This window comes from Protopterus annectens, chromosome 17.part0, assembly GCF_019279795.1.
Source record: "Protopterus annectens isolate FY-2018-M chromosome 17.part0, PAN1.0, whole genome shotgun sequence".
NCBI lineage: Eukaryota > Metazoa > Chordata > Ceratodontiformes > Protopteridae > Protopterus > Protopterus annectens.
In genome coordinates this window covers 416301858-416328242 of record NC_056751.1, presented here as the reverse complement: position 1 = coordinate 416328242, position 26385 = coordinate 416301858, and the positions used below count along the sequence as shown (strand labels likewise).

At 43.2% G+C, this 26385-nt stretch overlaps 1 protein-coding gene across 2 annotated transcripts in view; it reads right to left on the bottom strand.

Annotated features, from left to right (window-relative positions):
* Positions 1-26385, bottom strand: part of MED25 (mediator complex subunit 25) — a 1733520-nt gene that overhangs the window by 958439 nt on the left and 748696 nt on the right. For both annotated transcript variants that reach the window (XM_044059360.1, XM_044059361.1), the window contains exon 11: positions 9581-9724. In XM_044059360.1, the coding sequence (XP_043915295.1) occupies positions 9581-9724 (144 nt within the window). The remainder of the gene's footprint in view (positions 1-9580; positions 9725-26385) is intronic.

Sequence of the window (26385 nt, the reverse complement as noted above, 5' to 3'; positions counted from 1 at the left end):
AATCTCTGACACAGTGTCTAGCTGGATGTCAATAAACTCAAGTTTTGGTTCAGAATCGGATTCGACTTGGCTAGATTCACGGTAATTACAAGCTGATTGAATAGGCAAGAAGGTAATAAATACCTTTGACCAGTGGATGCTTCATGGGAGCTGTGAGGAGCCAATTATCAAGGTAAGGAAACACCTGGATTCCCGGCAGTCTCAGGTGAGCTGCCACCACTGCCACGCACTTGAACACTCGGGAGGCTGTGGTGAGACCAAAGGGCAGGGCCCTAAACTGGAAATGCTTGGCCCCTATATGAGAGCAGAGGTGTCTCCTGGAGCACCTGTCTATTTTTATATGACAGTACATTATCCTGGAGATCCATAGAGCACATCCACTCATCCTTGTGCAGAAAGGGCACAATGGACTGGACAGTGACCATCTGGAACCTTGACTTCTTGACGGAGAGGTTTAACTCGCTTAAGTCGAGGATTGGATGTAGGTCCCCCATTTTATATGGCACCAAAAAGAAGCAAGAGTAAGTTCCAGATCCTCGCTGTCCTCATGATACCTCTTGGATGGCTCTCTTCTGAAGAAGCTTGAGCACTTCTTGCTGAGCTAATTCTCTCTGATGGAGTGACACATCTGGGAAAACTTTCCTGACTGGTGGGGGGGGGGGGTTGGGAAAAGGAAATAAAATAGCCCCTGGAAATAATGTTTTACACCCACTGATATCTTGTGATGTTTGCCCAGGCCAAAGGGTGAATAGACAAATGACCCCCAACTGCCCCCAGGGCAGGACAGTCAGGCAACAAATCAGAAGCACTGGAAGGGCTTCTCAGAGACGGGTTCTCTGGAGCCCTGATTTTGTGGACCACCTCTGCCTCTAGGCTGGAGGCTACCATTTAACCCTCTTCCCCAACCTCTAGAAGAGGATTCATCCTGAGCTTCTTAAAAAGAAGACTATGACATTCAGAACCACAATTTCTTACTCATCAGTGCATCTTAGAAAAGTGCCGCTGAGGGGCAGAAAATTTGATTCCCACAGCCAAGGTCTTCCCTTCTTGCTCACTGAGGGTCAGTGTCTCTGACTGATGTAACAAAGAGAGTTGATCCATTCAAAGGGGGCATTGCTGAAGGATGCGTTAAAGGACTCTGCAAACCCACACAGGTGTGGCCAGGCGAAACTCTGAATAGCGATGCCTGGGCTGGCCACTCAAGAGGTGCCTTCCTCTGTATTGGAAATAAACCTCATCGAGGAACTAGTGAGGGAAGCAACAGTAGATGGCTTGGGAGTCACTTTTTGCATGTCCCCGGGAGGCATCAACTTAGAAAGGGAAGTGGTGAGTTCCTTAACCAAATCCCTTTGGAGGTGGGTAAAGTGTGGCAAGTAATTAACTGCCCGCAGACCAAATGTAGCCGATGCAAAAACCTGCTTTCGATGTCTGTTGATCACACAGAATTATTGATTTGGGGGGAATGGACAGATTACTCTGCTTTGCCAACTCCTTTTTAATGACAGTAGCTACCACTATAGCATCGACTGGCATCCCTTTTGACTAAAACTGTCTATCCGTGGGTGGACTTAAGAATCTGTCTGCTCATTTGGGTACTGGCTTCACAGTATTGGTCTTCTTCCATGCCCTGCTGGTGATAAGATCTATCACTTTGTCAGCAGTGGAGAAACCCAGGTGGTACATGGTCCCATCCAGAATGTCTTCAGGAACATGGACTCCTCCGAGGAGAGGGGCTGAGAGGAACATCTGCCCTTCAATTTGAAGATTCAGAGTCATCTTTGGGTGGAGATCTGGGGGACCCGTCCCGTTCATCAAGGTCTGCATCTTTGGTGAGAGACTCCCATCAGAGAGTCAAGGTGCCTCCTCTTACACATCCTCTTCCGGGGCACATCCTCTGAGGGGGACTCAGGGGAGGACTCAGAAGAGTGGGGAACTGGGGTAACTCCCCTCTGAAGGCTGGTTCGGAAGGCCTGACCTGGTGCAGATGAGAAGGCTCAGCTCTCAGGGATGAGGACAACTGGGAAGGGTACCTGGAGAGCAGGAGTGGCAGCTCTAGCAGTGGAGAAGATCCTCTCTACTACCCGGAAAGCCAAAGGGCTGGACCATGCCCCCTCCCCATTCTCAGCAGGTAAGACCACCTGGGAAGAGGGAGCAGAGCATGCCATCATCTCAATAACCCCATACAATACCGGCCCCAAACTGTTGAGAGCTGAAGCATTAAGGGGGAGAGACCGGTCCGAAAAAACTGGACCAGAACCCACTCCCAAGGACTCCGGAGGAGCTGCTCGGGTCCAGGAGGAAGAGGAGAGCCAGTCAGGGACTCAGACGGGGTAGAGATAAAGTGGGCTCTAGAAGTCCCCATCACCTCCTCACTGCACCCCAGGTCCTGGAAGTCCAAAACCACCTGGGATGGACGAGGAGACAGAAGTGTAAAGGCAGGGGACACAAGAAGCCCAAACTCAATTTGAGCCTTGAGGAAAAACCTCATCATCCTGTCCATGAACTGGACCAGAACCCACTCCCAAGGACTCCGGAGGAGCTGCTCGGGTCCAGGAGGAAGAGGAGAGCCAGTCAGGGACTCAGACGGGGTAGAGATAAAGTGGGCTCTAGAAGTCCTCATCACCTCCTCACTGCACCCCAGGTCCTGGAAGTCCAAAACCACCTGGGATGGACGAGGAGACAGAAGTGTAAAGGCAGGGGACGCAAGAAGCCCAAACTCAATTTGAGCCTTTTGGAAAAACCTCATCATCCTGTCCATGTCTGAAGGGAGCAAGCTCATGGACCTAGGAGAGGCTGATGACCTAGCCAGGGACACATGTCTAGACCCCAATGACCTTCTATACCTCTCAGAAAAATGGCTTCTGTGCCTTGGAGCTGTAAAACACTGCTCTGGGCCAGAACTCGATGGACAGTCCCCAATCAAGTTGGGATCTAACACAGGTCCCGTATGTATCCACTTTGAATCTGAAGGCAACTGAGGATCTGAGCATTTAGAACTCAAACACCTCAGATCTGAGATGGTCAGATCCTTGGCAGGTCTAGTCTGGGCTGGATCCGAAGGCCTCGATCCAGAGGCCTTGGATCTGGGAGTAGTCTCTTGGGACCTCAGATCCAAAGGTCTCAAACTGGAGGCTTTGTATCTGGGTGTAGACCCACAGGATCTCAGAACAGAGGTCCTTAGATCTGACAGTGCTGAGGCTGGAGCTGGATCCAAGGAGTTAGGATCTGACAGAAGCAGAGCATGCCTTTCTCTTGTGATTAGAGGGACCCGGCTTGGTCAGAAACTGGTGGACCAACAGACCTCCCTGAGCCAATCCTTTCAAAAAAAAGTTATGCACTCACCATAACATTCCATCTGAGTAGTTAGACTTCATTTGTCAGCAACTTTTGGGTTTCGGATCAGATATGGATCCCAGCCGGCAGCTTACCAAGCTAAAGATCAGAGCTCCAAGCTCCTCCCCTTACCCATACTACACTGCAACCTCCTTCCAATCCTCAGATCGAGTTTGCCACCCACTGCATGACACACAACAACCTAAGATATAAAAACCTGACCAGAAGACAAACTAGACTCAACAGACCCAGGACACTGAGCCCGAAACACAGACATAAACCACCAAAGTCAGGGGGAAGGAGGGATGGAAGGTTGCTGACAAATGAAGTCTAACTACTCAGACAGAACATTATGGTAAGTACATAACGTCTTTATCTGAAGTAGTTAACTTAATTTGATCATCAACCTGTGGGACAGAGTCCCCAGCTACCAATAATCTTGGGAGGCCCTTAAGGAAGGATATTCCAGAGCAGTGCAGAACAAAAGGAAGCTCTTCCTCTAGACACCATATCCAGCTTACAATGAGTAATAAAAGTGTGAGAGGAAGCCCAGGTAGCCGCTGAACAAATGTCATCCAGGGAAACTTTAGACCAGAATGCAGCAGAGGTAGCCATAGAATGAGTAGAATGAGCATGAACCTCTTCTGGTTCTGGTAGTCCATTTTCTTTGTATGCCTGTAAAGTACAGAGAGAGATCCATCTAGCAAGAGTCACCTTTGAAACTGGTTTTCCTAAAAAGGGTTTAGCAAAGGAAACAAAAAGCTGATCAAACTTACGGAATGGTTCAGACCTATGTAAGTAAAAGCATAGATGTCTGTGAATGTCCAGCAAATGAAGTTTGTATTCTCCTTTATTTTGAAAGTTAGGGAAAAATACAGGAAGATTAATATACTGAATAATGTTAGACTCCGAAGCAACTTTAGGAAGGAAAGAAGGGTTAGTCCTGAGAGAGACACCCTATCCTTATGAAAAACTAGATATGGGGGTTTCATACATAAGGCTTGTAGCTCTGACATTCTTCTGGCTGAAGTGATAGCTACCAGAAAGGCTGTCTTCCACGACAAGAATTTCAAATCAACTGATGCTGCAGTTTCGAATGGAGGCACAACTAAGGCCTGAAGAACCAAAGTCAAATAAAAACAGAGGAGAAAGATATTTGATAGGAGGTCTCAGTAAAAAAGTACCTTTGATAAAGGTCTTACAAATTCTGGCAGCAGCTAGAGAGCTTGAATTCTCTCCTACATGAAAATGAGATATAGCTGCCAGCTGGACTTTCACTGTGGAACAGCTGGCCGCTTGTAGGAAAATTTGAGACAAAACAATCCAACACCGCTGGAACAGAAGCGGTAAAGGGATCCACATTTCTCTGAGAAGCCCAAATGGAAAAATGCTTCCAATTACTACGGTGCACCTTCCTGGTAGAGGACTTGTGTGCCGCTACCAGAATGTACTTAATGGGGGAAGAGAGACCGGGTGTCCTGACAATTAATGGAACTAGAGCAACCAAGCAGTAAGCTTGAGGCTGTCCAGATTTGGTGGAGGAATTCCCAAGGGATGACGAATGAGATCCGGAATGGGATCCAATATCCAAGGCAGAACTACTAGATGAGACCGTAGGCAAGGAAACCAGATCTAACGAGGCCTGAATGGGGCTATGAGGATAATTCAGCTCCCCAACTGCCGAGCTTTCTGTAAGAATTTTGTCATAAGAGGAAGCGTGGGGTATGCATAAAGAAGACCAGGTGGCCAAGCATGAGCAAGAGAGTCTCTGGGGGCTTCCCACTCAGGGGAATCAGAGCGAAAAACTCGCTGCACTTCGCATTGGATGGCGATGCAAAGAGAGCGCAGCAAGGCTGATTCCACTTGAGGAAGATCTGTTCTGCTACATAAGGGTCCAGAGACCACTCGAAAGGCAAAAGGATAGTCCTGCTCAGTTTGTCTGCCAAAATGCTGGACTGACCCAGGATGTGCGTTGCTGTCAGAAAATGGTTGGTGGAGATCGCCCATTCCCACACTCTCATGGCCTCTCGACAAAGGGGATAGGACCTGGTTCTCCCCTGTTTGTTGATATATCAGACCACTGACATATCGTCTGACTAAATCGCAATAGTTCCCAGAGGAAGAGAAGCCTGAAGGGCCTGCAACACTAAAAGGACTGCTCTCATCTCTACACTGATATGCAAAAGAGTCTCGCTTGGGGTCCACGTGCCTTGGACAGTCCTGCCCCAGCAATGCCCCACCCACCCTAAGCGGGAGGCATCCGTAGTCACCATGGCTTGGGGCAGAGGTGTAACAAAGAGGCGTCCTTCTTGCAGATCCTGGGACTGAAGCCACCACATGAGAGAAACTTTGCACACTGTGCTTAGAGGGATCAGGAAGTCTAGGGGCTGATATAACAGAGACCACTGAACTTGTAACGTCCAACACTTTCATATGCAGACGTGCACAAGGAACTAGATTTATAGCTGCTGCCATGGACCCTAGAGCTCTCAGGACTAACTCTGCTGAGAGTGTAGGAGTCTGAAGAAGCACTAAGACATGAAGTATCAGGCTCTGAAGTCTGTCTGGGGTCAAAAATATCCTGGCTGGAAGTGAATCTATTCTTGACCCTACGAAGTCCAAAATCTGGACAGGGTGAAGAGCGGACTTCTTGAGGTTTACTGTAATACCCAGCAGGTTCGACAACTGAAGAAAGGAATTTCTGGCTGGTACAAGTCGATGCCTGGTGGCTGCGGTGAGGAGCCATTCGTCCAGGTACAAGAAGACCTGAATAACCCGAAGCCTCAGGTGGGCTGCTACAACTGCCATGACCTTGGTAAACACCCTGGGGGCTGTGGTGAGACCAAAGGGTAGGACCCTGAACTGGTCGTGACTGACTCCTAGCTGAAAGCGGAGGAACCTCTGGATCGCCTGTCCATCAGGATATGGTAGTATGCATCCTTGAGGTCTACCAAGCACATCCAGTCTTCCTCCTGCAAGAATGGCAGGATGGATTGTAATGTGACCATCTGGAATTTCTTGGCAATGGATAGGTTCATCGTGAATAGATCGAGAATCGGCCTCAAGTCCCCAGTCTTATTTGGCACCAAAAAGAAACTTGAATAGATGCCTGATCCGGACTGATCTGAGGGCGCCAGCTGGAATGCTCTTTTGCCTAGCAGCTTTTTTATCTCCAAAGCTGCCATCTCCCTTTGATTGGGCGGGAGGTGCCTTGTGGATAGGGGACTGTTTATGAAGGGAATGGAATAACCTCTGGATATTATTCGTAGCACCCAGCAATCTGATGTTATGGACTCCCGTTGAGCTAGGTGCCTCGAAACCCCCCCCCCCCCCGACTGCCTTCAGAGTGGAGCAGTTGGGCAACCCCTCAGGGGTGCTGCGCAGGTTGACTGGAAAAAGGTTCCCATGACCCGAAGTTCTTCTGTCCTCCTCTGCCTCTGGGCCGGCGTCCACCTTGTCCCCCTCTGCCTCTAGGGGAGGAGGAATCCGGCGCGTTCCAGGAATGCTGAGACTTCTGGAACCACAACTTCTTCTGCCTTCGCTGGTTCCTGGAGAAGAACCTTTGAGGATTGGAGAAGCGGATCCCGACAGCCAACAACGTTTTCCTGTCCTTCACACTCTGGACTAGCGTGTCACGGACTGTCTTCTCGAACAGGGTCGAACAGTCAAAAGGGGCATTCTCGACGGATGCCTTTTAAAGGTTCCGAAAAATTTCAAAGCCGGAGCCAGGCATGACGCCTCATGGCAATACCGGACCTGGCCACCCTAGCAGCTCCCTCGGTGGCGTGAGACAGTAAGGGCATGGATGTATTTGAAACCGATTTAAGAGTGGACATACGAGCCAAGAATGACTGTTTATCCTCGGCCGAATTGGACTCCGGGGGGGGAGACTCCGTGCACTCTTTCACAAGGTTGCACTGGAGTCTAATCATGTGGGTCATGTAGTTCAGCACCCTTATAGCAAAGGTAGCTGAAGCAAACGATCACTTTCCAAGACGATCCATCGCCCTAGATGCCTTGTCCGGAGGATGGACCGAGGAACTTTCCTGGGCCAGTTACATTTTGGTGGCAGCCACCACCACCATGGCATCAACTGGGGAACCCTTACTCCATGTGGGCTTGTCCGCAGGAGGGCCCAATACTTTATCTGGCCATTTGGGTATTGGCTCTACAGTGTCCGGTTCCTTCCAAGCTCTGGTGGTAATGAGGTCCACCAGAGGATCAGCCGGGGGGACACCCAAGAGGTAGATGGGCCTGAGAACGCCTCCAGAAATACAGACTCATCCGAGGAAGGCTTTTGGCCGGACCAGCCCCCCCTCTGGTGGAGAACTTTCATTATGTCTCCGAAGGATACGTTTTCGGGGGGCGATCTGGGGAGCCTTCCCCTTCCTACAAGTCGGTATCCTCAGTGAGGGACTCAGGGGAGTCTATGTGCCTCCTCTTGCGCTGGCATTTGCAAGGGACCTCCTCGGGGGGTGGATCACAAACAGTCTCCTATTCCTCAAGGGGAACCGTCTGGGGCGTATCGGACACAGGCTGTCCCTGGGAGGACTGGATGATAGAAGACATACTCAACTGCGAGAGAGCAGGGGCGGACTCAGAGGAAAAAGTGAGGGGTCTCGATCCTCCTAAGAGTACCCTCTCCACAACATCGAAGGCCAAAGGGGAACCGGCTTCCCTGAAACTGGTGGGGCGGGTAGCTGTGCCCCTCGGATCCAACGAGGGGATCGGAGCCGAGCCCAGAACAGTCAGATCTAGGGGGATGGTATGCCCCGACCACAATGGGGCTGACAACACACATCACCTTGGATCCGATGCCCAGATCTCGACTCAGAGAGCTCGGATCCAACAGACTCAAGGGCATGGCCGGCGTTGAGGTTGGAGGAATTATCGGCACTGACCCCCTGACTCCAGGGCTCCTTGGATCCAGGGACTCCGAAACCAGAGGATGGATCGGAGAAGGAGGTATTGGGGCGAATGTCGGAGCCGAGCTCCCTGCTCTGGCTGGAGGGGGAGCCAGCAACACTCCCATCTGCAATCGAGTCTACAAGAACCTTGTCATCATCCATTCCATGTCAGCTTCAGAGAGGCTCCTCATGGATTTTGAGGATGCCACAGACACCAGCCGGGAGGGCTGATGCGAGGATGACTTCGAAGCGGGCCGAGCCTCCTCCTCCAGCTCCAGGGAGAATCTTGGGGAATGGAGCCGAGGGGAAGATGGCCTAGCAACTTTCTCCGGTGTAGAGACCACTTTAGCAGGGGGGGGGGCGATGGATCAGAGTCCGCTTGTCTCTTGCGACCCCTCTCCTTGTCTCCATCTCTCTCGCTTTCTCTTTCTCTATCCTTTTCTTTATGTTTCTCCTTCCTGGCCTCTCTGAGAAGATGAAGAAGAGGTCGCTGGTTCTGCTGGAGGAAGGCCAGCCAGAATCAGCTTGGTCCTGTGATCCCACAGGGCCCAAGGGTTGAAGGCTGCTCATATCTTGCAGCCCAAGGTAAGGTGTGGAACCCCTAAACAAACCACGCACAGAATGTGACCATCGGCCAGTGACAGCTTATGGCCACACTGTGCATTTAGAAAAAGTCGTTTTTTGCGATTCCGACATAGCCACCTACACTAAACAAGGCTAATCTAGCCAAACGCACACCCACATGCCGAGGGCAGGAGGGGGAGACCTACACTGGGGGAAAGTTTAGAACTTTAAACTTTCTTTTCTCTACTACCCCTTTTGATCTGAGGGGTTAGAGGGCAGCAAGGGATTATGGGAGAGGGAGGAGCTTGAGCCTAGGATCTGTTTGAAAAGTTGCCAGCTCTGATCCGATGTCAGATGCGCTAAGACCCAGATGTAAGGAATAATGACATGGATAACATCAGATCAAAGTCTAAACCAATTGTATTTGAAGTAGTGAATATAGTAACAGACAAAACAACTGGAAGTGCGATCTTTAGAAATGGGTAGGAGAAAATTACATAGAAAACAATTGGAATTGTGGGAACAATACAGGCAGAATAATGTTGTGGAGGAGAAATGAGGTTTAAAAAAAATCAGTTGCACAATACAGAAATTTATTCCCAGAGACAATCACTCATTATAAAACAGTTGTTTTGCAACTGTGTCCACAGTGTTGTGCTTAATGCAGCAGTACAGACACTTAATTTTGTATGAACATGTACAAAAACTGTTTTCAGAAAGTCTTTCAAACACCAAAACATGCTAATGAGACTAATACTGTGCCAGTTCTCAATTACCTCCTGCCACTCAAGTACCCCACTCCACGCCAGCACTTTGTTAGTCACGGTTTGCTGTGGAGGTCCTGTGAGCTGTTGAGGGTTAATCTGTGAAGTTCCTGACTGCGACACATTTACTGCTGCTGCTGATACCACAGTTCCAGGCTAAAAAGCAAAGGAAAGGGTACAAACTAATTAGAATCTGAGAGATCAGTAATGTGCACCTCCATACAAAGAACAATGAATACACTTCCTAGATAAAAGTCATGACAGGATTAAAGTGAGACATTTAAGTCTTTTTACATTTTTTTTTTAATTTAATTCTCCTACTATATCATGTCAAAGCATGTGTGCATAACATGCAGTACACCATATATGTGTATGCATGTGTTTGGAAACAATGAGTACAGCTGTTAGAGTATCAAAGAAATAAAACTTTTTTAAAGCACAGCAATGTCATTTTTTGTATATAAAAATATTTCACAAAGTAAAAAATGGGAGTGAGAAAATTTTCAATAGGTTATGATGGAATTGTAAAAACCTGCTACTTGACAAAGTTTTGACAGACTGGAGCAATTTTTCAGACATGCAACCAGATGTACTGGAACATGCACAGAATCATGGTTCACTTTAAGCTGAATCTCCCACTGGTTTTGCCATACCATATCATAAAGGTCTACCACAGAGATTTAAGACCATTTCAGATGGCATTCTAGTGTCCTCAAAGGATAAGCTCCTATTTTAATTTCTCCACGTCTTTTTTTTGGGGGGGGGGGTTCTAATACTATTACAGGAATGGACCTTATTCCGAAACCAGGGTACAATTACAGTTAATGAAATTAGTATTACTTCAATCTTTAATATTAGCCAAAAGGGATCTTCTCAGCACCCATAATGTGCCCAGAACAGACTGCTTCTGTAATTCACATGGCGTTACATGTACTGATAGCATATCTAAGTAAGTTTATATATATTTTTTTATTAGGCCTGTTGCTCCTACTACTATTGGAACATTCTGGGCATTTTTCTTCCACACTGCTCTTGTTTCTGACTGCAAATCTTGGTATTTTACAACTTTGTCTCCCTCGGTCTGTATGTAAAGGTACAGCAATTTCAATGATCAATGCTACTTTTTTGTGGACTACTAATTCTGGTTTTCTTGTGTCTATTTTTTTTTTTTTTTTTTTGGAACTGCTGGTAATGGGTGAACCCATATAACATAAACCATCATTTCTCTGTAATGGTTTGTGGTTCAAGTTTCCAGAGTTCAGCTACTTTTATACTGTAGTGTTTGCACAATCCCCAATGTAAACTGTCTTGTGAAATTATTGGGGCTTTCAGTACACAGGCTCTCTGAGTGTAGTGCATCCAGCAACAAAATGTGCAACTGCTTCCATTTTTTTTAAACACAACCTACAACTGTCTGTTTCTCTGACCTGTTCAATGGACTTTGTAAACCAATGTGTACACAGTCCATTACCCTGGGCCACCATTAACAGCCTTTCATCATTTGGTTTCATTTTACCTCTCCCACTTTAACTTTTGGTCAACATAAGGTTGCTCCTACAGATTTCTGTACTTGCCACTATATTTGCGGATTTTCAAATTTTCTTTTTTTCTCATCTGATCCTTTTCCTTATATTCTTTCTTTTGTTTTTGGGCACATTCAGTTGTTGTCTTGAGTTTTGTCTTCTAGTTTTACTTCTATTTCCACTTCACACCAAAACGCTACTGCTAAACTAAGCAAGAATGTCATCTTAGACTTCTTTTCTTCATGTGAAACTTTCACTATGTTTGGATCTGGTGAGGTCAGCAGGTATGCATGCAGTCCCTCGACTGCAGATATATAATGTAATCAAATTTCAAGGAGGCCCATACCTTTTTCAGAATGACGAATATATAAATCTTGGTACACACTGACTTTTATACATCATTTGATAAGCGTGAACATCTTTCTTGTTTTCCTGTCCAGCTTGTCTAATACTTTTTGGGGCCAGTTAATCACCCCAAAACTGTAAGTTAGAACAGTGTGTGCAAAATATTACTTTTAGACTTCTGAAGTACTTGTAAACACAAAAAACAAAGTAGCTGTAATCTTGTCAAGACTTTAATGTTATCGCTTTCGTCTAAAATAATGCTTAGACTTCTTCAGACATCCCTCTCCCAGAATGCTATAGTTTTTATACATTCATTAATCAGTTAATCACTGATTTAATTAAACAATCAAGTATGTTAATGTTTTAAACTGAATAAGTCCAACTAAGAAGGGACTCCTAGAACAAACACTGAAGTTGTCATACACATAAAACCTTGCTTAAAAACCTTTTCCTTTTTAAAACTGGAACACATTATACCTAGATTTCATGAACATTAAAATGTTAAGACATTAACAAACTACATTGCATTTAAAATAATCTAAAGCTTATAATGAATACAAATCAACATTCAATAAACATATAACTTTCACCTATCTAATGCTTCCAGCTTCAAAATACATTTAATTGAGGCATATTCGTTAAGGCCTGGGGGAATATGAGCATATGTACGAATCTGCCACAAAAGTTCATTCTCTTTTAGTTTCAGCACCCAAGCCCCCCCCCCCCCCCCGAGCATTATGTTTTTCCTGATGGAGAACAAACAGTAAATAGAAACTTGTGAGTGGGATTTTCTAAGGTGTGCCTAGCTAAAGCATTTGTGGTTGTTTTTTACTTATGTTATATATATGCTCATAGATTCTCTGTTTCAATGATCTTTCTGTTCTTCCTAAGTAGAAAGATTGGCACTGCTGACATAGTGCAACGCAGACAATCCCTTTAGATTCACAATTATACTTCCCTCTCACTAAGTATTCTGTATCTTTAATAGTAAATGTATTCCCAACTTTAATGTGTTGGCATTGGTGGCATCTACCATATTTATACATGCCAAAACATCTATTAGTCATTTCACTTTGAAATTCTAGGATATTCTTTAAATTCTGTCCTCGTTGGTATGTTATATGCAGAGGGCCATCCAGTTTTTTACATATATGGGTATCTTTAGAAATTAGGGCCCAGTTCTTATATAAAATATTAGAAATCATTTTTGCATTCAGTGAATATGTTGTCAAAAACATGGGCCCTGAATCAGGTATCATCTTGTATGTAGTAACATCATTTGTCAATAAAATTTTGGGGTACCACATATCCTCTGTGTAAAATAGGCTCAAAATTCCCCCTAGCTCTTTTAGTGAACAAGTATTCAGAGTACCCTCTTTTTAAAAACATACCCTTCAATAAATTACATTCTGCTAAAAAATCTGCCTTAGAAGAAACCACCCTAGTAGCTCTTACTAACTACCCCTTCATTACTACTTTTTGCTGATAAGTGGTGTCTGCTAGAAAAATGCAGGAATGCATTTGAATATGTAGGCTTCCTATATATGACAGTCCTATATCTATTATTGGGCCTGTCATTTGACAACTGCACATCTAAGAAGTTAATGGACTCTGTTGCAAACTGAAAGATGAACTCCAAAAATTCTGTAAGCTTTGTAATATCTTCTATGAAGGATTCAATTGTACTAGCATCCCCATTCCAAATAAAAAAAAAACATATCACCTTGGTATCTAGTGTACCAAACAGTGTGCTCCTGGAATAGATAATTTGTGAATAGCAGCTCCTTCTCCCAGTATGCCGTGACACACTTAGCGAAGCTACCCCCACATGGTGCCCCCATGGCTACACCTGTTTTTGTTTGTAAAATTCACCATTAAAGTGCATAAAGTTATTGGATAAGATGAGGTCCAATAATGTTTGACATTTACTTCCCTGCTCTCTATGTCTGTGTGTGTTAGGAGTGCTCTAACCCAATATTATCCTATGTCTTGTGGTATTACGGTGTACAGATCTTTAATATCCACTGTGAGAAAATTATAGTTCTCATTGTATTCCAGTTTATTAATACCATCTAAGAACCCCCATGAATCAGGGCATATCTGTTTTTCGCTCTTAATAATGGGCTTTAACTTGCTATTCACAAATTTGGCACTTGAATATGTTATCGATCCCCTCCCATCCACAATTGGTCTGAACGGTGGATTATTCAAGTTTTTATGTAATTTGGGAGTTCCAAATAGAACCGGTGTCCTTGGTGCTATCATAGTTAAATATTGCAAAGTGTCTATGCTAATACTTCTTTCTAAGAACAAATCATTAACAGTGTCATTCACTTTTTTATATACTTCTGAAGTACTCTTTATTGAGTTTTACTCTCATTCATTTATATTTTACGGCCAGCCAATTATCTATTCCCAAATACTTACACATTCCCTCCTGCTGTAAGTTCTTCTGTAACATATTCCTGTTCCAGATTAATATTTTCTTGGGGCTGCAACTTTCCTGTTTAAATGTTGCTTTTGCTCATTTATCAACACCAAATGGCATTCTTATACCACCTGAGAAAGTTTTAACCAGTCACAGCTGTGCTTTCAACTTATCTGCCTACACAATTTTAAGTCATCCACAAAAAGTACATGACATGTATTTACACATAGTTGGTTTCGGGAAACCAAACTGTAACCATAGCCTAATCGGTTTAGTAAACAGCTTAATGGGTCAAAGACAATACAAAACAGCAGCAGTGACACAGAGTCATCTCCTACAGGAAGATACTGCAGATGTTCAAGATGCTTCAATTGTGGTCTGTAATAGGGTTCTTTCTTAAGACCCTGAAGTGGCTGCTCTCAAAGTGTGTATATCGGAAGTAATTGGCACTCCCTGAGCTATGGCCTGATCATGACTGTAGACAGGGACACAAGGTACAACATGTTTGGAAAAGATCACACTTGTTTAAGGACACGTTTAAGATGAATAAACTTACTCCATTTACTACTCAGTAATCACAAATAAGTAATGTTCTTGTCCTGTAATGGTTCCACATCTCCCAACTTTAAGATATATGCTTTCAACTGGCTGACGAACTAAACATAACCCATTCAATCACCTGAAGAGCTTTTTCGTCCTCTCAGTGTGAAGTAACTGCATGGTCCCTTGCTGATAAGAGTGCCAGTAATACAGCACTATTTTCCATCGATCTCATCCATAAAACAGACTGATGTTTTGTTGGGCTTCGTTTTCATATGTCAGTTATGAAAAGGTCACAGAAGATGTTTTGCTCCTGACATAATCTCAATGCAGTTCAAAGCCTAGATCAGCTAAGCCAGAAAAATCTTATCTTAATTCCCTAGGTCTTTTAATTGCATGTAGACATCTCCAAGAAATAAAAGTTATGTACTTATATGAAGGATCTGTGTTGCCTTATTTTTGTCTGATTCAACATGTGGGATGTGGGACCCAGCCAGATCTGACCTCAGTGCTTTATACCAAAGTAATGGATCAAACAGCTGTTTCTCCCATACTCACAACTCCCTCTTCCTAACTGATTTACCTCAGATTGAATTCACTGCCTGATTTCAAAAGGTCTCTAACAATCATTGGAAGGTGTGACACTGCCAGCCCAGCTATCTGGAATTTTGTAAATAATTATATGTCATTTGTGAATATTAATATGATACATATGCTTGTCTTGCAAATGTAAGAGAACTACATGTTATGTGTATATTAAACTACTGGGGCAGAAGTGTGTGTTGAACAGGGTTCGTACAGTACTGAGCTTCAAGGATGTGTCCACAGTGAAAAGAACAGAAATGTAAACTATATACCTGTGCAAATGTATGTTTTAATAGTAGAAGCTGGAACTCCCAGCGTTGACTTACAAAACTTCAAAAAAATAAGTTGAGATTGTTCTACGATTGTTTTATCTCTCAATTTCAGTGAAATAGACACAATGTCTAGAGCTAGAGATTTTTCTAGTGTCTGAAAAGAAATGTAATTACCAGATTTAAAATATAAAAGTGTTTAATTGTTTTACAACTTCTAGTTCTGGGCAAACATCCGAGACATATGTATTTTCTCACAAAGTGGCTTTAAAATTCTATTAGTTTCTATTAGCCTGGGAACTGAAGGCAGGTGACAAAGACTGCTGTAATCCAAGCTGACCCAGCAGTAATATTTGACAGTAATTTAATAACTCTCTGAGAGAGAGAGAGACTGTGTGCATTTTGCATCTCGTCTTGGAACTAGCAAGAGCATCCACTCATCTGCATTTGCCTTCCTCTGTAAGTAAGTTACTTAGGGCACAGTATCTCTTAGATGTAGATAAGAATACAGTATAGATTAGTTTAGCTGTTTTCTGTATTTGAGACTGTCCTGCAATGTTGTTTTAACATATTTCCTGTGATTCTGAACTCTGCAGTTACTGTGTTGAATTGAGTAATGTCCTGTTCTTTTATTATTTATTATTAAATATATTTAAACCTATCTTTGTGGCTGATATTTGTGAGACATATTTAAGCTTTTAGTGCATATGTATTTGGTGACATTGTACACGCCACTCCTAAATAGCCTTGCTCTTGGTCACAATTACCATTTGGATAATAGTAACATTACACAGTACGATTGGTCACCCTTTGTAAGGGCCTTCTAGTAGCTGATAAGGAGGGGTTGGTGGTAGTGATAACTACCTTATAGTCTGGGCAGAAGGGGGCATAGCTAGTAAACCTCTGCCAGCCTTCCCCAAGAGTGTGTGTGTTTGTATATAAATCAAATCTCAAAGTGTGCGTGTGTGCCTCAGCTACTTGGACAGGGACATGAAGCACTGGTTGGATAGAGAGGGTGCTTGAGGTTTTGGCTTGAAAACTCGGCTGAGATCTTTACCCTATAGTTGTGCCAGTGGGGAGTCTTATTGGGGATATGGAGAGGGAGAAACCAGCCCCAGATTGACTATGATCTCTGTGTGCTCTGTTGCCAGTGGTGAGGATTGAGGCTCCTTGATTAATGGGCCAGTGCAAAAGGAATGACGAAAAGGGATATGGTACGTTATCCACTGTAGAGAAAAGTGGAACAAGACAGAGTCCCCAAAAAAAGCATGATTGAGCCCCACAAGATGAAAAAAATGACAATACAATAAGTTGGTTGCAGAAGTGTGCACAACCTTAAACTAATACATTGTTGAAGCACCTTTTGATTTAATTACAGCATTAATTTCAATTGAATTGTATAGGGTATAAGTTCACATTAAAGGTAAGAAAAGTTTTGAAAGGATTTACTGTGGTCTCATTTTTTATATCACAAAAACCTGGCAATTTAACAGGGGTGGGTAAACTTTTTATATCCACTGTGTGTGTGTGTCTGTGTGTGTGTGTGTGTGTGTGTGTATGTATATATATATATATATATATATATATATATATATATATATATATATATATATATGGGTCTACCCGAGATGGGCGACAAGCCATTTGATCGACTTTTATTTGGTCGACAATTCATTTGGTCGACAGGCAGATTTGCCCCCCTCCCCAATGTTGTGCAACCCTAGAGTTGATATATATAGTTGGGGGGGGGCACAGCCCCCCACATAAAACTGCTTGTCGACCACATGAAAGTCGATCATTTGGCCTGTCGACCATGTGATAAGGATCCATATATATATATATATATATATATATATACACATATATATATATATATACACATACATATATTTGTATGATTTAATTTTAAAGCTCAAATTTTCAAAACGTTTAACTTCAAAAGGCTGAGACAAGAAGATCAAAGTTTTGAAACTTCAAAAACTATACAAAAAATAAAAACAAATTTTGTTTTTATGTCTTTGTAGGGGAGCAAGCCCCCCTACACCCCCCACACCCCTGTTAAATAAATATACCAATTCTGAGATCACACTACAGTGACGAAAACGGTAAATATACCGTTCCGTGCTGCATGGCAAGCTCCATTCAAAATGTATCCTTACCCAGCTGCAATCCTACAAAGATGTATACCAAAGTCACTATAACACTATTTAACTTAACTGCTAACCAATAAAGACCTATGAAAAAATACTAGAACATTTTAGCCAGTGCATGGTCAAAAATATCTAAGTAAGTTGTTTATGAACACTATGTATCTAGATATACTAATCCTAAACTAATATATCCTATAGGGAGGAGTGAGCAGTGAATCATAAAATGGTTGTCGGTTATCGTGAAAAAGGTGGCCCTCTTAGCAAACACATCTAGTTTGACAGGTGCCAAATGAGAGCGGAAGTAAATCTGCTAGGATGAAGGAATTATGGGTAGGGGAGGAGTCAAAGCTCTCAGATACAAAAACTCTGGTATAAGGTGTCAAGGTGAGATCAGACAGGATCTGCCATCCCGCATGGTGAATCAGATGAAAATAGACATCAGATCTAGGCATTTTCCATTTTTTAAGCAATTTTGCTAACTCCTATCAAGTCCTTTTAAACTAAATAATGCCTTAAATGAACCTTTTGAGTTTTTTCTTGAGGGATGGAAATATGTTTGCAGAAGTGGAATACACCATCTTGGAAAGGGCCAAACGTTTCAGACACTGGTCTCAAAGCAAGTGTTAAGTGAACCCAAATGGGATCGCAAAGTCTCTAGCACAAAGGATTGGCAGATGTGACAGGCCTTGCATTTGTGTTCCTGCCTAGGCAGTAGAGACACTAGGTACGCAGATCTTTGTATGAGATTTGTCTATCACACTCGCATTTACCCCTCCTAGCGGATATCTAATACAAACACAGCTCAACAAAATAGGTATGTAAAAGGATGGTTTCCCAATGGAGCACTTATCTGTCTTTTGCTGGTTCATACTGTAGCCTCTCTAAAGACAAACAGTCTGATGGATACAAGACCTGCGTTCAGGTTGGCAGTGAGATGGTCTGAGGCTGTACTCTCAGATGTCTGACTACATACCCCTAAGCTTGTAAGGTGAGGTCAGACATCAGATGTATGATCTAGGGAATGTTAAGCTTTGCTATCCAAGCGGGACATCGGTAGTGATAACTCGCTTTTGGAATAATGCAACAGTGATTTCAGTCAGATCAAAGATGATTCAGAGCTGAGTGCCTATATAAGAGTAAGCATCTGTTTGATGTTTATGTGCTTTGATCTGTCTTTATTATCCCAAATACCTTGCACTTTTATCCGCCTTGATAATGTAGCTGTATGTGGTGACTGCTTTGCAGCAGGAGGGGAAATGGATATTCATAGATAATTGATATCTCCACCAAGAGATTTCTTTTCTCATAAATCTTAGGACTGGAAATTGAAAAAATAAAGGGTGTTGGTGCTGGGACCAGAGAGACTTCAGATACTATTGTTTAAAGACTTCAAGACACCACTGTATCTTATTCATGTGGAGTCTTACAAGAGGTATCAAAATAACAGATGACATCTGACCCAGAAACCTGAGGTATTACCTCACAGTGACCAAAGTCTGTGTGGAAACCCCTGCAATAGATCTAAATACAGATCTATTTTTTTATCTGGTGGCAGAAAAGCTCTTTTCACTGAGGTGTCTAGCAGACACCCCTAGAACACAATCCTGTGTGATACACTCAAAAAATACTTTTTAAATTTTCTCTTAGAATCCTAGCTTGTGTGGGTAATCTCTCACCCAAGTGACAGACTCCCGACACTGAAAAAGAATCTGCAAAGATAAGCAAGTCATCTAAATATGGAAAAATGTGAATGTCCCAATAATGAGGTCCAGACACACAAAACTGCCTGAAACCTGCATGAATACGAATGTGATAAGCATGTTTTAAATTCAAGGTTACTAAAAAAACTTAAACGAGTAAGAAGCAATAAGACTTTATGGGGGTGAAAGCATTCTGATCTTGGGTACCATCACATACTGGTTTAGCAAAGAAAAATCCAGAACTGGTCTCCAGGCATTTTTTTTCTTTGCAACTAAAACATTAAATAAAATCCTTTTAGCAGCTGGGAAGGAGAAAAGTACAGCTGTGTAAGTTGAACTTACTACAACAGTAGATGTCTGAATGATCACTACTGCAGTAGCCTTAGCTCTATGGGGTTATATCCTGTCAAGGATACTACAGCCGTCCAGCTTCCAAAGCTTCAGGGCATCTTCCACATTCCCAAACTGTCAAGTAACTCGAGCTGAGCTGATTAAAGGATAAGTTTGGGCGCAAAACCCTTCAGAGCTTTCTTGCCAGCAGACAGAGGGAGGTTGAGCCCTGAAAGGACAACTCTAGGAATTAAAAGTAAAAGTCCACACCCTGGCATAAAAAAAAAAAAAAAAAAAAAAGAAGGGGAATGGACTGAGGGAGTGGCTACTGCAGTAGTGATCTTTTGGACATCTACTGTTACTTAAATTCAACTTACAGAACTGTATACATATGTACAGAAGACCAAGTAGCAGCTTCTAAAATCCAACCCTTTCCAAAAAGCCATACATGAAAACCAAGGCCTGGTAGAGTGGGCCTTGACTCTGCCCAGCATAGTTTTGCTAAGGTGAATATAACAAAAGGTAATAGCCTTAGACAACCATATGGAAATAGTCTGTTTTGAACAGGTTGTCTAGTCTGTTTTGAACAGGTCGTCCCTTCTTAACTTTACAAGAAAAGAAAAACAGAATATCTGAAAGATTTCGCTCTGTCAAAATAGTACAGGAGTTGTCTGTGGACATCCACAGTATGGAGGATCCTCTCTCCCTCATTTATAGATTCAGGAAAGAAAACAGGGAGATGGACAGTTTGACAAAGTAAACACGGATACCACTTTAGACATAAAAGGAGGATTAGGTCACAAAGAAACCCTGCCCCTATGGAAAATAAGACAGGGGTGACTCACCATAAGAGCTTGCAACTTGTATAACCTTCTTGCAGAAGAAAGCAGCAACTGATAAAACGTTTTCCATGTTAAGAACTACAAATCAGCCAGATCAGCTGGTTCAAATGAAGCGTCACCTTCTCAAACATAAAATTAAGATCCCAAGGAGGGGCCATCAGATACTTCTCTGAGGCTTCTTATACAAAACCCCTTTCAAGAATATTTTAACAGGAGACTTAATTGAAAGAGGAAGATCCTTGGGCAGACCTGTTTAAGCGTCTGAAAAATGAACCTCCACAGACAAATAAGAAAAGCCATAGAATAGCAATGCACAAATATTGAAAACCAGAAAACAATAGGTGCTGGTTGCTGCTAGCACAGACTAGAAAACCTTTTCAGTTTGCTAATACACTACTTTGCATTAGCGGGCTTTCTTGCCTCCATTAATATCTGCTTCACATTCTCAATAAACAGGTACTTAAAAGGAATTAAAACCGTATCATCTAGGCAATCAAAGATGATTGAGGCATCAAACATCCTATTCTTGTGCGAGTAGATCTAGTCTGTCAGGAAGCTTATGGTCAATTGCCACTAGCCATTTACAAAAGAAGCGAGAACCACGGTTGCCTGGGCCTGAAGGGGAGTTACCACAATGAACTTGGGGATTCCTTCTGAATCTCCAGAAGTACTGGCTATTAGTGGAAAAGCATACAGGAACATTCCTGTCCAAGGAAAAGAAAAGGCATTTGTCTTTCCAGGCCTTCTTGCATGGAGTCTTGGAACAGAATTACCAGTGGACTATTCAGACAGGAGGCAAAAAAGTCTACTTAAGAACTCCCCAGAGATGGCTCAAATCTTGGATGACCCCCGATCTAGTGTCCATTCATGAGGGTTTGTCCTGGTCCTGCTCAGCCCGTCTGCCATGCAGTTTTGCTCCGATGGAAAGCAGGATGCCTGCAGAGTGAGATTATGCTGTAAAGTTACATTCCAAGCTAATATGGCTAACCTGAAAAGGGGGTAAAACCCAATTCACCCTTGCTTGCTGATGTACCACATGACTATGGAATTGTCTGTAATAACTGAAGAGGTCCCATGAACTAAAGATGTTTCAGAGTTTTGAGTGCTTTGATCAGGGCAACCATCTCCTTGACATTTATGTTCTTGCTTCTGTCCTTGGTGTCACACAACCCCTGCACTTTTATCCCTCCTGAAACTGCTCCCCATGCAAAGTCCGAAGCATCTGTGGTGACTGCTTTGGAGTAGGAAGGAAGAAGGGGATACCTGGACTTAATGATGCATGTTGTCTCCACCAAACAATCTCTCTTCTGACAAATCCCACACTACAATTTGAAAAGATAAAGGGTCCTGATGCTGGGACCAAAGAGATTTCAGATGCCAATGTATCTTTCTCATATGGAGTCTTGCCAGGGGTATCATCAATACCATGAGACCCAAAATCCTGAGGTATTCTCTCGATGTGAGCGAAATCTGAATGTAAAACCTTAGAAACATAATTTTTTTCCTGTGGAAGAAAAGCTCTTTGAACGAGGGTGTCTAGTTGACATTCCAGAAAAAACAGTCTTGCATTGAATCAAGAAGGACTTTTGAATGTTCTCTTGGAAAGCCAGCTTGTTTAAGAGATCTCTAACTTGAGAGAGGGAGAGAGTCCTGACACTGAAAAAGACACTGTAAAGATGAGCAAGTTGTCTGAGTATGGGAAATGGTGAATAACCTGTAGCCTGCAATGAGCTACAATCGGAGCTAGACACTTGGTGAACACTTTTGATGCAGTGGGATAGCCAAAGGGTAAGGCACAGAACTGATGATGTGACCGATGCACTCAAAGCCTTAAGAAACGTATGAAGTCTGAACAAACAGGGATGTGATAAGCATGTTTTAAGTCTAGTGTTACCAAGAAACTTGAAAGAGGAAGAAGATGTAGCGGTTCTTAAGTGACATCATTTTGAATTTGGGCACCATCACAAACAGGTTTAGGAAAAAGATCAATAACTAGTCTCCAAGCATTTTCTTTCTTTGGTACTAGGAATAAAAATCCTTGAATAAAAATCCTTCACCATCTAGGAAGCAGAGACTGGTTCTTTCATTCCTTGGGACAGCATGTGATGAAGGACAGGTGTGTGTGTGGGGGGATCTGATCTGGAGGATCAGGAAAGACCACAAGTAAGGAGGAATTTCCCCCTACTGCCATCTGTAACTCTGATGAATGACTTTCAGAATCTGTCTGAAACAATCTGTTGCCAAAAAGAAAAATGGAGATTCAGACTTTCTAGAAGAAAAGGGAGGCCAGGGTGGGAAGGTATCATAAGGTCTTGAACAGTCATTCAGACATGTTGGACTGCCTATAGTTTTAGGAGGTTTGAGACTTCTTTTTTCGAATCCCCTTACCATTTCTTCTTTTACTATAACTGGACAAAGAGCTAGAAAATCCTTTGGATGATTTGGAAAAGGAGGGCTGAAAAATCTTAAAGATTCTGTGGATCAATTTGCCCCCTTCTGCACACTTTTTGATTGGCCTCTACTGCAGAGCTAAACACCAAATCTCTATACAAGGGAGAACTTAAAATCATATTTTTATCATCATCTGGTAGATTTTGAGAATACAACTATACAAACCTCCTCAAAACAGTACCAATAGCCATGGCCCTGGAAGTAGCATCACAGTGACACCTGTGCAATAGTAGACACCAAGTTACTTAAATTTCCACAAAAGGATAACAACAGATAAACATTCCTCATACTTTCACAATTTGTCAGAACAAATGTTCACATACAAGCCTAACAATTAAAAATTCTGAAAATCAAAGTTGCAGAAATATACTTTTTCCCCCACACCTATCAGTTTTCCTATCCTTACCAGAAAACGTAATATTTGAATTATTAGTTATGTACTTATCATAACTTGGTATCTGTGTTGTCTTCTTTTGTTGGGTTATGGATCCGACCCTCGGATCCGACTCGGCCACATTTTTACAGACTACGATCCAAGTCTCGAGCTCCTCCCACTTCCCATAATGCACTGCCCCCTAATTCCCCTCAGATCGAGTTTGCTGCCCAAAAAGCTGAGAGAAAGCAGAAAAAGAAAGGAAAGGAGTACACATTAAGAACCAGAGGCTGAAAACCAAAAACATAAGTTCCTAAAAAGTTCTCTCCAGGTCTTCTAGACCACTGGTTAGGGGGCTGACAGGGAGAGAAGGTGAGGAGAAATGAAAGACAACACAGATACCAAGTTATGATAAATACATAACTAATGAATCTGATGTTGTCTCTTTCATTCCTCCTCACGGTTGGGTAGAGCCTCCAGCTATACAACTCCTGGGTGGCCTCAAGGAAGGATTTTCTGGAGCACTCCTGAACCGAAGGAAGTTCTGCTCCTGGAAACAATGTCTAACTTGTAATATGAGACAAAGGTATGAGCTTTTGACCAAGTGGCTGCAGCACAGCTATCATCTACAGATGCCCTGGAAGAAAAGGCAGATGAGGTGGACATAGCCCTAGTTGAGTGGGCTGTGGGACTTAGGAGGACAAGATAGGTGTAAATCTATTCTTAGTATAAATCAAGGTAAATATAGTCTGTAATCCATTTGGCAAGATTAACTTTTGAAACTGGCTGACCTAGACAGCTATAAGAGAAGAACACGGATAACTGTTCTGATTTTCAAAAATGTTTTGGTCCTGTGAAGATAAAAAGGTAACTGTCTATGAACATCAAGGAGATGTAACAAATGTTCTCCTTCACTGGAGAAATTTGGGAAGAAAACTGGTAGTTGCATGGCCTGGCTGAGGTTGGATTCTGTAGCTGCCTTGGGCATGAAAGATGGATTAGTATGAAGGGACACCCTATCTTTGTGGAAAATAATGTAAGGAGGCTTAGAAGACAAGGCCTGAATCTCAGAAATTCTCTTTGCTGAAGTGATGGAGATGAAAAAGCCCATCTTCCATGAAAGAAACTAAGTCATAATCACTGGCTGGTTCAAACTTTTTTGAGTTAAGCCTTGTAAGACCACAGTGTGCTCCCATGGCAGGGAAGGATCTTTGACTGAGGAGGAAGATCCTTTTTAAGAAGGTCTTGCACAGTTTGGTAGTTGCAGGAGAACTGAACACATTACCCAAATGAAAGTTAGAGATGGTTGTCAACTGAAGTTTGATGGTAGAAAAGCTGTCTCCTTCTTTGAAAAGACACACCAGGAAAACGATAGCTAAAATCAGAGCTGAAAAAAGGGTCAATGTTCTTTTTAGAAACCTAGAAGACAAATCTCTTCCATTTACTCCCATAGACCTTTTTGGTAAATGTTTTTTAGGAGGCCAGAATTATGTCTTGGATGGGGGAAGCAAGCCTGGACCGTCAAACAATCACCAAGTGGTCAATATGAGGGCTATCAGATTGGAGTTAAAACCCTCTCCCAGGTGAAAAATAAGGTCCTGTTTGGGTTCCAGTATCCATGGAGGATATTTCAGGTGAGACTAGAGGAAGGGTAACCAAACCTGACGAGGCCAATAGGGGGCAATGAGGATTACTGAGGACTTCAGATGCTTAGCTTTTTAAAGAAACTTTGGGATCAAGGGTAGTGGGGGATAAGTGCAGAGGAGACGGGGGGGGGGGGTCAATCGTGAACCAGAGCATCCTTCGTGGATTCCCCTGGAAAGGAGATCACAGCGAAGTTGATGCAAACAGGTCACAGCTAGGTAGGCTCCAGTTGCTGAAGATCAAGTACGCTACTGACTGGTTGAGGGAGCACTCATAAGGGGTAAGAATGGACCTGCTGAGCTTGTCTGCCAGGATGTTGGATTTCCCCAGTATGTGAGTCTTAAACAGAAAACAGTCTGAAGATATCGCCCATTCCCAAACCCTCATGGCCTCTCTCCACATTTAAGAACGGGTTCTCCTTGTTTGTTGATGTACTATACCAATGACATGTTATCAGTGTGAATCGCAACAGTTCTTAGAGGAAGAAGGTCCTGAAAGGCTTGCAACGCAAGGAGGACCGCTTTCATCTCCTGAACAATGATATGCAACTTGATGTCGGCGTGGGACCACACGCCTTGGATCATCTACCCCTTGAAATGCTCCACCCCCCCACCCCAAATGGGAAGCGTCCGTGGTCACCATGACTGAGGAAGAAGAGGGAATGAAGAGCCTGCCTATGGTTGGGCTGTCCAACAGCAACCACCACTGAAGATGCCTTCTGCAGATCAAAGCCAATTTGATAAGAGCAGATAGAGAGTGGAAGAATATGGACCATTGGAGCAGCCAGAGTCCACTGTAGCACTTGCATAAAATAACTTGCAAGAGGGACTAAGGGGATGTCAGCCACCACAGATCCTAGTGCCTGAAGTATCTGCCTTGCCAGTGGGGAAGACTGGTTTAACACAGCTCAAACATGATCCTCAGGGTCTGAACACTGAGTGGGTAGAGCCACAATCTGGTTCAATGTGTCCAAGACATATCCAATGAATTCCAAACTCTGAAATGGGGATGGTTTCAACTTTGTCAGGTTTATGGTGATACCCAGATGACTGGCAAGGTTGAAGAAGTAATCCCTGACCTGGAGTAGTTGCTGCCTGTTTCGGGCAGTGAACAGCCTGTTGTCCAGATATGGAAACACCCAGAATCCTTGCAGTGTCAGGTAAGCTGTGACTACTGCTATACATTTGGTAAACACCCAGGGGGCCCAATGGTGAGTCCGAAAGGCAGAGCTTTTAACTGAAAATGACTGGCTCCCAGCTAGAAGCAAAGATGAATTCTGCACTGTCTGTCTACTTTGATATGATAGCATGCATTCTTCAAGTCCACTCAGCACATCCAATCGTTTTTCCACAGCAGTGGTAGAATGGACTGGATCATCACCATTCGGAACTTCCTTTTCCTTATGAGCAAATTCAATTTGCTTATATCCAAAAACGAATGCAGGTCACCAGTTTTCTTTGGTACTAAAGAGAACTGAGAGTAAGTTCTTAATCCTCTTTGTTCGTCCGGGACGTCCTGGATAACTTTTTTTTTTGCAGTAGATTTATAATTTCTGCTACTGTGAGCTCCCTCTGACAGGGTGGAACATCTGGGCATCTCTTTGACCTCTCTGGTGGAGGAAGGAGAAAGGGAATAAA